The following is an 11,422-nucleotide window of genomic DNA, read 5'->3' as shown; positions in this document are numbered from 1 at the left end:
GGGAGGGATGAGTCACATGGGGTAACCAAATTGGCCTGGTTGCTAGGGAGGGTAGAGTCACATGGGGTAACCTCCTCGTGGTCGCTATAATGTGGTTCTCGCTCTCGGTGGGGCGTGTGGTGAGTTGTGCGTGGATGCCGCGGAGAATAGCGTGAAGCCTCCACGGTAACACACTCAAGTCACGTGATAAGCAATACACAGTGGGGGTCTTTATCGACTTAAGCAAAGCATTCGATACCATAAATCATAGTTTGCTATTGTCAAAATCATTCAATTGTGGCATTAGGGGTCCAGCTCATCAATGGCTCAAAAGTTATCTTAGTAATCGACAGCAGTTTGTTCAAATTAATGGTCAAAATCTGAGTTAAAAGACATAATATGTGGAGTTCCACAAGGGTCTGTTTTAGGTCCATTACTTTTTATTTTGTTTATTAATGACCTCTGTGAAGTGTCTAAGGTATTACAGTTTTTGATGTTTGCCGATGATACTAATATTTTTTACTCTGGAAATAATCTGTCAGAAATTACAGAAAATATAAGTTCAGAAATGGTAAAAATTAAGGAATGGTTTGACAAAAACAAATTATGTTTAAATTGGGAAAAAACAAAATACATGATCTTTGGTAATCGTAAAAAGAATGAAAATGTAAGAATAGTAATTGAAGGAACTGATATTGAAAGAGTTAATGAGATCAAATTCTTAGGTGTTATTTTGGATGATAAATTGAATTGGAAAGCTCACATAGTTTATATTAAGAGTAAAGTTTGTAAAAGTATTGGGGTCTTGTATAAAGTTAAGGAGGTTTTAGACTATTCTTCCTTGCATATGCTGTACAATTCCCTAATACTTCCATACTTTGGTTACTGCACAGAGGTCTGGGGTAATACACACCCTAGTAACACAAAACCTCTGTTTTTGTTACAGAAAAAAGCATTAAGGATAATCAACAAGACAGGCTTTGAAGATTTTGATTTGTATGTGGAAAGCAAAGCAGAGAGTTCTGCCTAGGGATTTACAAAATGTATTCACTCTCGTATCAGAGAAGGCAATATCATTTTAAAACTCCTTTTGCACGTACTACACAAAAACAGATGTGTTTGTCTATTTACGGAGTTAAACTGTGGAACACCTTGGATTATGAACTGAAGTGTTGCAAAAGTGTGTGTAAATTTAAGAATTTGTACAAGAAAAAAATACAGGCATGTTACAAGGAAAATGATGATAATTAAGTGTATAGATAGGTATTACTGAAAACGTTTGGTGATTGAGGTGAGGATTGGGGTTGATCCATTCATAAAGCAGCGGGTTTTTTTTTTTTTGTTTCTTTTACGGTGCACAAATAGGGACAGGTATTACAAGATTTTTTTCTTCCTCCTGTTCCTTTTTTTTTCGTTCATGGAAATAAAACAATATGTTGTAAAATGGCATGAACGATAAATAAATAAATAAATAAGATGCGCGGATTGACGGTCTCAGACGTGGAGGCAACTGAGATTCGTCCTCCGTCACTCGGATTGAGTCACTACACCACCACGAGGACTTGGGAATTGGGTGTCCCCCCAAAAAAGAAAAGAAGTAAATAAAAGAATAAAATATGTTTAATACTGTGAAATCCCCAAACCTTAGCCCAGAGCACTGCCATAAAAAACGTTATGACCGTTCTTTTATGTTGTTCTAACCGGGAATTGCATTCAGCCGCAGCGTGAATTTGTCTTTGCCCAAATCTGTCGTGACTGGTTTCCAGCTGGTTTTGGAGACGCTGGGCAGAAATCCTCATGATGCAAGGGGCGAGCAACTGAGACACTGAGTGAAAGCTCAATTTATTCCAAAACAGAGCAGAGAAACATTGAGCGTGTAGCATCCTGTTCCTCAGTGTTACACTGCACCGTCCTCTCCGTCCGATATTACTATAAACTTCATCCGTTAAAAACGCACAGCTAACCTTTGTGCTGACATCACCTCCAATGGGACACGGCTGCAGTCCTGCACTTATAATGAGGCTCATGTCTTTACGTGTCGTTCTTCGCCTGAAAAGACAACAAATGAAACGAAAGAGGTTGTGGGTGAAGCCTTGGTTGTCGCGATGCGAGAGAATGTACATTTTTAAGTAGAAAAATAGCTGTAAATATCAAAATTACTGATAACTTGTCAACATCAACAGAGGGATATGACAAGTTGAAGTTCAGGTCGAGAGATACTAATTATCGGTAAACGATCTTAGCGCATTCCCCCTCGCGTTGCGGTTTGTATACATGCTACACCCACAACATATAGCTCAGCCAACACCTCTTCTCTCTGATTCATCCAGAAATCTGACATTTTTATATTTAATAAATAACAGCAATTTAGCACGCCTGCTGCTAGCACCTAGCTCACATGCTTTCGTTTCCATGGAGTTTTCGCTTACTCATCGTCATGGCAACGGTTCGTGGCCATGTCAGATTACGTCAGAGTTTGTTGGAAAATCCTCCCACACTGCTCATACATTCCACGCACCGACAACCGAAAAAAGACGGTGACAGATGCCAACAGACAGTGACAGATGCCAACAGATGGCGACAGATGCCGACAGACGCCGACAGATGCCAACAGAAGGTGACAGACGGCAACAGATGCCGACAACCAAAAACAGATGCCGACAGATGCCGACAGACGGCGACAGACAGTGACAGACGCTGACAGACGCCAACAGGCGGCGACAGACGGCGACAGATGGCAACAGACGGTGACAGATGCCAACAGAAGCCGACAGACGCCAACAGATGGCGACAGACGCCGACAGATGCCAACAGACGCCAACAGATGGCGACAGACGGCAACAGATGCCAACAACCAAAAACAGATGCCGACAGATGCTGACAGACGGTGACAGATGCCGACAGATGGCAATAGAAGCCGACAGACGGCGACAGATGCCAACAGACGGCGACAGATGCCGAAAGACGGCGACAGATGCCAACAGACGCCAACAAACGGCGACAGATGCCGACAGATGCCGACAGACACCGACAGATGCCAACAGATGCCGACAGAAGGCAACAGATGCCGACAACCGAAAACAGATGCCGACAGACGGCGACAGACGGCGACAGATTCCAACAGACGCCGGCAGATGCCAACAGATGCCAACAGACGGTGACAGACGGTGATGGATGCCGACAGATGGCAACAGAAGCCAACAGACGGCGACAGATGGCGACAGACGCTGACAGACGGCGACAGATGGCGACAGATGGCAACAGATGCCGACAGACGGCGACAGATGCCGACAGACGCCGACAGACGGCGACAGATGGCAACAGATGCCGACAGACGGCGACAGATGCCGACAGACGCCGACAGATGCCAACAGATGGCGACAGATGGCAACAGATGCCGACAGACGGCGAAAGATACCGACAGACGGCAACAGATGCCGACAGACGCCGACAGATTACCAACAGACGCCGACAGATGCCAACAGACACCGACAGATGCCAACAGATGCTGACAACCGAAAACAGATGCAGACAGATGCCAACAGATGGCGACAGACGGCACCAGATGCCGACAGATGCCAACAGACATCCCAGACATTCTTGAAGACATAGGAGACCAGGAGATGATGACTCAATGATGACTCAAATGACACAGAATGAAACTCATTCTGTGAAATCTCATGACTAAAATCATGTCTGCATGCTATGCAAACCTTTAGTCATTGTTGTGTTTGCATGTGTAATTAGTTCTTATGTACAATTATTATCTTTTATTTGTTTGGAGATGTTTTTGGACACTATGATCAATTATATTTGTAATGTTGGAACTTTTGATTGATTTGTCGAATCAACACAAACATTTTCTCAGATACAGTTGACATGATTGCGAACAAAACAAAAGCAGTTTTTTGCAGTCGCCTTATTTACACCCAGAGATATATAATGCCAAATCAGAAAAATAAGAACATTTCTCGAGTTGTCCTTTGTGATTTTTCAGCAGTTTCATATGCTGAGAGACTCAGAATGTATCGTAGTCTATATCATTAAAAATGTTCAAACGTTTTCTTTACATTGATACCAAATATTTGATCCTGCTTGTTTTGTTTTGTTTTTTTGTCGAGTTATAAGCCTTTAATTTTGGGTATGCCACTAAAACAGGAAATCTTTAAAAATACCTTCAGAGCTTAAAGGGTTAAGTGTCTCTGAGCGGCAGTATTGGATAATAAGCTGGATGTTCCTTAAGATCCACCTTGACAATATGGTTGAAGTGATTATCTAACACCTCCCTGATGAGGTCCATGAAGCGAGACCCTCTTCAGCTCAAGTGGACTGAGAGTTTGTGTTCAGAAACTCTGAAGAACAGAGACAACAAGAACACTATACGAGAGTTTCAAAATAATTGAAATGCTCCTTAAAGGAGTAGTTCACCCAAAAATGAAAATGCAGTCATTGTTTACTCAGCCCTGTGTTGTTATAACCCAACATGACTTCCTTTCATTTTCTTAACACGAAATGTGTTCTCAGTGATGTCATACAGTGGCAGTCAATCTGTCGTGGCTGTCTTGAGTTTGGTCTGAGCAGTGGTGGGCGGAGTTAGTGTAAATAGCCTCTGCCAACATGATGGGCTATTTGCAGTTAGTTCACTATACTATAGTCTGATTCCCAAACAAATTACTTTTATGAACTGGTTCTTTGAATCTACAGTGTGAAACACACAGCGTTGCCAGTCTAGTCTGATTCAGAACGAATGACTCTTATGAACAGGTTCTTTTGAATCTACAGTGTGGAATACACAGAGCAACAAGTGTAGACGGATTCCCAAACAAATTACTCTAATGAACATGTTCTTTTCAATGAATCAAAACACATAGAATAACCAGTGTAGTCCGATTCCCAAACAAATGACTCTAATGAACCTGTTCTTTTTAATGAATCAAAACACAAAGTATGACCAGTGTAGTCCGATTCCCAAACAAATGACTCTAATGAACCTGTTCTTTTTAATGAATCAAAACACAAAGTATGACCAGTGTAGTCCGATTCCCAAACAAATGACTCAATGAACATTTCATTTCTTTTAAATGAATCATAAACTGACAGTGTATGACATCACTGAGCACAACATTTTGTGTTAAGAAAAACAAGTCATGTAGGGTTATAACAACACAGAGGTGAGTAAACAATGACTGAATTTGTTATTTTGTGTGAACTACTCCTTTAAGTAATAGCTGTATGTAGAATTGAAAGTTGTTAGTGTATGAAACCTGTCGAGAACATGAATCAAAAATGTCTGAATTAAACGGGACATGTTTTTGTGAGATTCATGTATTTCTGTCTCGTTCTCTGGATTCTTCAGCCAGTCGGGAAGGAAGAGACTGCAGCTTTGCCGACCCTGCATTCGTGGTCTACTCGTCTGTCGCTTCCTTCTACGTTCCCTTCATTGTCACACTGCTGGTGTATGCGCAGATCTGCGTGGTGCTGCACAGACGTGGCAGACGCACAGCACCTTCACGCAGACACGGCCTTCACCCTGAGCACAGAGACGGACGGAGACCACGCAAGGTTTGATACTGATATTCTATTTAAACATATTATTATGAGACTAACATTTCTGACTCGAACTCCTCCTCGAGCTTTTAAGCTACATGCACCACACTCGTCACAGACCTTCAGGCTATTAGATATTTATATGATAAGATATTTCATTAAAACTTGTGATTCCAGAACTGTATATTCTTCATAAAAAATAAGCCGTTGAAGGGAGTTATTACATTCTAGCAATGCCTAGCGAAGTGCTAAAACGTTGCTAGCTTCATGCTAACACATACTATCAAAGGCTAGCGAAGTGCTAAAATATGCTAAAAACATGCTAGCATCGTGCTAACACATGCTATCAATGCCTAGCCAAGTGTTAAAATGCTCTAAAAACATGCTGGCATGATAATAGATGTTATCAACGCCCAGTGAAGTGCTAAAATGTGCTAAAAACATGTTAGCATCATGATAAAACATTCTAGCAATGGCTAGCGAAGTTCCAAAACATGTTAAAAGCATGCTAACATCATGCTAAAAAATGATATCAATGCCTAGCAAATTGTTAAAACGTGCTAAAAACATGCTAGCATCATGCTAACATATGATAGCAAGGCCTAGAGCCAAGTCAAGTCAAGTCAAGTCAATTTTATTTGTATAGCGCCTTTCACAACACACATCGTTTCAAAGCAGCTTTACAGAAGATCAGCATTAACAGACGATAAAACTGTAATGTCTATAAAGTCGATTAATCATCATTGTGTAATTTAGATAAAATACGATTTTTAATAGTGTTTAAAAATAATTAAATGATAATTGTATTAATAACCCCAGTGAGCAAGCTGTAGGCGACTGTGGCAAAGAACACAAAACTCCATAAGATGATAGCATCTTAGCAGTGGTAAAACGTGCTCAAAACATGCTAACATCGTGCTCACAGATGCTAGCAACACCTAACAAAGTGAGGTGTTGAAGGGATTTATTACATTTTTAACATTTTTAGTAAGTTGAATTATAATAATTATGTGTAAATTATAGAAATGTATCATATTTTAAATAATTTTAAGAGATCTTGAGGCCCCCCTGAAAGTGTGCTGAGGCCCCCTAGTGTGTCCTGGCCCCTGGTTAAGAACCGCTGCTTTAGAGGATTCAAGCTACATCCTGTAACTCCACCACTCATACTTTCTATCTATCACTCCATCACTTTCTTTTTCTATCTCGAGCTAACACATTCTAGCAGTGCCCAGCGAAGCGCTAAAACATGCTAAAAACATGCTAGCATCGTGCTAACACATGCTAGCAATGCCTAGCGAAGTGCTAAAACATGCTAAAAACATGCTAGCATCATGTTAACACATTCTAGCAATGCCTAGCGAAGTGTTAAAATGTGCTAAAAACATGCTAGCATCGTGCTAACACATGCTAGCAACGCCTATTTAGTTTATTTAAAAAACAAATGTTAAAAAGAATTATATATATATATATTTTTTTTTACAAATTTCAGAATGTATTCAATGACTTATTTAAATATTTATTTAATAATTTAATTTCGAGTAATTTGGCCCTATATGCTCAACTCTGTTCAGTATGATGCCATAGACAATAGTCAGACAATCAGAATTGGTTTTCCAATGAGAGACACTTAAAATTGTACCTATGCCTTATTTATAATAATGCTTTTACCTTATTTGTGATCATAGTAGGGCATTAAGTCCCATTGGCTCTGTTCAGAGATTAAAGTCACATAATCTATGGCGGCAAAATTGCTAAATAAACCTGCGGAAGAAACGGGTTATGTTCTGTTATAAACAGAAAATATCGGCCCCAAAGTGCGTCGGCCCACCGGGAAAATGCCCGGTATGCCAGATTACCAGTCCAGCCCTGGTTATGAAGCAGTCAATGTTTAGTTTGTGATTTAACGATTGTCCTCTCTGTGTTTGTTTGACAGAATAAGTGCACTCATCCTGAAGATGTCAAGTTGTGTACTTTAATCGTAAAACCTCCTACGCCGGCTCCGCAACGCAAGAAAGTGGTGAAAACTGTTTACTAATCATACTGTCCTTCTGCTTATTTCAGTAACTCTCTGAACGTGAATGCGTGCGTGAATCAGCATGTGTGTTTTTGTTTGCCGTTGCCTCTGTCAGACGCTTGTGAAAGAGGCTGTGGTTCATCCGCTGGAAGTAGATCCGGTGTGTTTTCTGGGTCAGGAGAGAGAGCAGATGCAGACGCAGATCCCCGGATGTGCTAAAATCGCCCTCTCGCTGTCTGTGGCCCCGAGTCCCACTCGCCCCTGCTCCACGCATTCGGCCCCGGGCCCTCGCAGGGCCACGTTGCAAGAGAGCTTGAACACCCGTCAGGGATGGAGGGAGAGGAATACAGAAAGAGAAAAAGGAGCCGCAGTGAAGGAGAGAGTGAGAGGACGACTGTCACAGCAGAAAGAGAGGAAGGCCACACAGATGTTGGCCATTGTTTTAGGTGAGAACGCAAACCAAGAAACATTTCACCAGTCCTTCATCTTTTATTTTTGGTACTTTTCAAATGTCTTTCATGTCTAGATTTGACTGTCTCAGCCTTCAGATCCAGACTTTCAATATTAAACTATGAAAATACATTATAAAAATACTAACTCTCCCGCTGATCAGCTGCTTCAGTGCCAGCCGCTTCCATCACGGCCCGGCCACGCCCTCCTCGTCACACTCCTCCCCCACACGATTCAGACCGGGGTTCCACCAGGTCTGACTAACCCCCTCCCCCAATCATCTCTGGGGGGAGATGCTGCCCTTCCGGCCGTTCTGTCAGCTGGTGGACCACCCCGCTTCCTGTGAACCTGGGGGGAGAGATGAGGAGAGGCGTGGGGAGAGGGCATGGCCGGGCCGTGATGGAACGCGGCTGTCACTGAAGCAGCTGCGGAGACACACAGAGAGAGAGAGGGGAGAGAGAGAGAAGAACTTGCTCGCCGGCTCCCGGATGTGCTGCCGCCCGGTCCTCAACCGCTCCTCTGACCTCTGGCGGAAGCAGCTCGCTCCTTCCCCAGCGGATGGCAGCGAGACCTCCGGCCCCTGGCTGACAGAACTGCTCCTCCCCTTGGGTTCCTCTGGCTGACGGTGGCCAGCAATGAGCCCTCCGTCCCCAGGCAGATGGCCGCCGATGCTCCCCTGGCAGGACGGCAGTGGCGAGGACTCTGCGAAAGCACATCCCTCCTCCATTCTGGGTTTTGGCACCACTGTAACAAGTAAAGAACGGGCAAGGAGGAGGTGGGAACCGGCTGAACAGTCAACATAAAACACGGCCGCGTTCATCTCTCTCTCTCTAACCGGCGTCTCCGGCCGCCCCTTATCTCGCTCTCCCGCTGATCAGCTGACTCAGCGCTGGCCATGCCGTTATGTCATTGTTCTACTCACTGGAAACATGAGCTGGTTCTGAGTAAGGTTTGCAGATCCCTGGTTAAATGTGGTCAATATAGTTTTATTTTGCATCAGTATTGCCAGAACGAGTTGTTTTTCTGACAGCTGTTCATGGTGCGGCATTATCCTAGCCACAAGGCATTAGCGGTTTTTAGCCGCTGGTTTTGGAGCTGCCTCTTCCGTGATGGAAGTGCACAGAATGGTTCTATGAAGACTGTCTAGGATGCCCACAAATGTTCACATTTTTCCACTTGCTTTTCATGTGTTCTTTCATCTGCTGTCGTCTGCAGGTGTGTTCATCATATGCTGGTTGCCGTTTTTCCTCACTCACGTGTTGAAAGCTCACTGCGGCAGCTGTTGCATCTCTCCGTCGCTCTACAGCGCAGTCACATGGCTGGGTTACCTGAACAGCGCTGTCAACCCCGTCATCTACACCACCTTCAACATCGAGTTCCGCAAAGCCTTCATTAAGATCCTGCACTGCTGACGAACCATGCGACAAAAGAGCACATTACTCAAAAAAAGACAAACCGTTTGAAAAGGCAAAGACATCGACTTTTGTGGATATTATTATTGTGTGAAACTGTTGAGATCTGCAGACGTGTGGTTACTCTGTTGATTACAGAACTGTGACATCAGCAATAGGGCCGTCTTCTGAGGAATACTGTAATATAAATCATGATTTTTTTACCCTGTAAGGAAAAGGACTGACTGATGCTTTTGGCATCACTAAATGCATAACGTAAAGACGCAGAACTAAATGTGAACATACATTTCATTAAATATATTTTACGTGGTTATGCAATCACGTATATGAATGCTTGGCCAACACATTGCAAGCGCACGGTCCCGTTACACACATAATTGCTTTTTCGCTATATTGCCCCTTGAGGCAATTCTGAGACTTGTGTTGCATTATGAACTAAGCTCTGACATGTTTTCGAAATGCAATGATGCACAAAATGTAGCTTGCGTTGCTAAATACTTTTCATTGGGTGAATTATATTTCAGGCCTAATTTGATGAACTTTGAATTTCCACTATCTGGCCAGTGCGAGCCAGGGCTATCAGCTGGCCAGCCGGGGCTAATAGCCTCGGACCTCAAGCCCCAAGACCAAAATCGATCTGCGTTCCTACCATCAGCCCAATAAATGTGCAGCGTTACCCAAAAAAACGCCCTTAATAGGTAATTACTTTGGGCCCCGCTTTGTCCAACAGATTGGTACTGTTACCTATTTGTTTTCTGCACCTGTACCGTTTTACACTGGATACACAACCTGGAAAGTTGGCAAAACTCAGCCTTTGACATTGAACACACCTCAATCCTCGGTTGGCCTTGTTTGGCCTAAGGGCAATTGGCAGGCCGAAGGCCATTGTCCGTTGGCCCAGAGAAAGTCCAGAGGAGGCACGATGAAGCCCCGAAAGTGACAGTGGGAACGCAACTGGCCATGGGACACACTAGCATGGACCGATAGTGGAAAAGTGGCTACTCAGTGCATATCAATGATTTTAGATAATATCAGTTAACACTTTTACGATTGCGAAACATTCAAACCTTTGTCACCTGAAAGAGCGCCATGGCTGAATGCGTCTGAAGCACACATGCTAACTACTCGCAAATGGCTCTGATCAGTTTATGCATCTTTACGCTGTCCCGATAATCAGGGATGGATTACTGAATGGGTCAATGGGGCCAGTACCCAGGGGCCCTTGACTACCAGGGGCCCTTGACTTGATGGGGGTCTGGGCTTTAAGGTGGTGCGATCCAGTTTGGCGATCCCCCCGCTTGAAAACTCATCAACAATGAAAAAAACTTTTGGAGGGGGGCCCTTGGAGATAATTGGCCCGGGACCTTAGCAAGTCATAATCCGTCCCTGTCGATAATTATTTGAAATATACTGATGCACCATGATTGACCACCTGCAGTGGAAATAAACTGAATTTTGCTCAAACTGCTTAGTCATGTGACATCATGCTTAGAGGTATTTTAAAGTGACAAAAGCCATGAATGCAACACAACTATCATTTGAGATGTATTGATTATGGATGACTATGTGTAATGGGATTGCCTTTAATGCATTTGAAAGCCTTAAAATACTGCCTATGTTGGCAGCTCACTAGGTTTTGAGGTCATGAAAAGCTATATTCTCGTTATGGTACAGAAAGAAATCCTCTGGTAAAAACAACAAGATCGTAATTGATTGGCCTGCACTTATATAGTGCTGTATCCATTCACACACACATTCACATATGTAAGGTGCTAGCCTGCCATTGGGAGCAACTTGGGGTTCAGTGTCTTGCCTAAGGACAATTTGGCATGTGGAGTCGTGTGGGCCGGGAATCAAACCACCAACCCTGTGATTAGTGTCCGACCCGCTCTACCACCTGACCCACAGCCGCCCCATAAGATGTATAAAATGATGCATTTAAAGATGTTTCCCAGGTCTATAAATGCTCATATCTCCAGTTCCTTCTCTGTTTTAGTGTAATCAGACGTCTTGAATGAGC

General features: G+C 43.3%; 1 protein-coding gene across 1 annotated transcript in view; it reads left to right on the top strand.

The window, feature by feature from the left end:
* Nucleotides 1-9,402, top strand: part of drd2l (dopamine receptor D2 like) — a 26,400-nt gene extending 16,998 nt beyond the window's left edge. The window contains exons 5-8 of the mRNA XM_052143713.1: nucleotides 5,336-5,541; nucleotides 7,460-7,543; nucleotides 7,656-7,986; nucleotides 9,206-9,402. Of these exons, the coding sequence (XP_051999673.1) occupies nucleotides 5,336-5,541; nucleotides 7,460-7,543; nucleotides 7,656-7,986; nucleotides 9,206-9,402 (818 nt within the window). The remainder of the gene's footprint in view (nucleotides 1-5,335; nucleotides 5,542-7,459; nucleotides 7,544-7,655; nucleotides 7,987-9,205) is intronic.
* Nucleotides 9,403-11,422: the final 2,020 nt, after the last annotated feature.

This window comes from Xyrauchen texanus, chromosome 15 (assembly GCF_025860055.1).
Source record: "Xyrauchen texanus isolate HMW12.3.18 chromosome 15, RBS_HiC_50CHRs, whole genome shotgun sequence".
Lineage (NCBI taxonomy): Eukaryota > Metazoa > Chordata > Actinopteri > Cypriniformes > Catostomidae > Xyrauchen > Xyrauchen texanus.
Note: the sequence above shows the minus strand (reverse complement) of the source record. Positions and strands in the feature narration are given on the sequence as shown.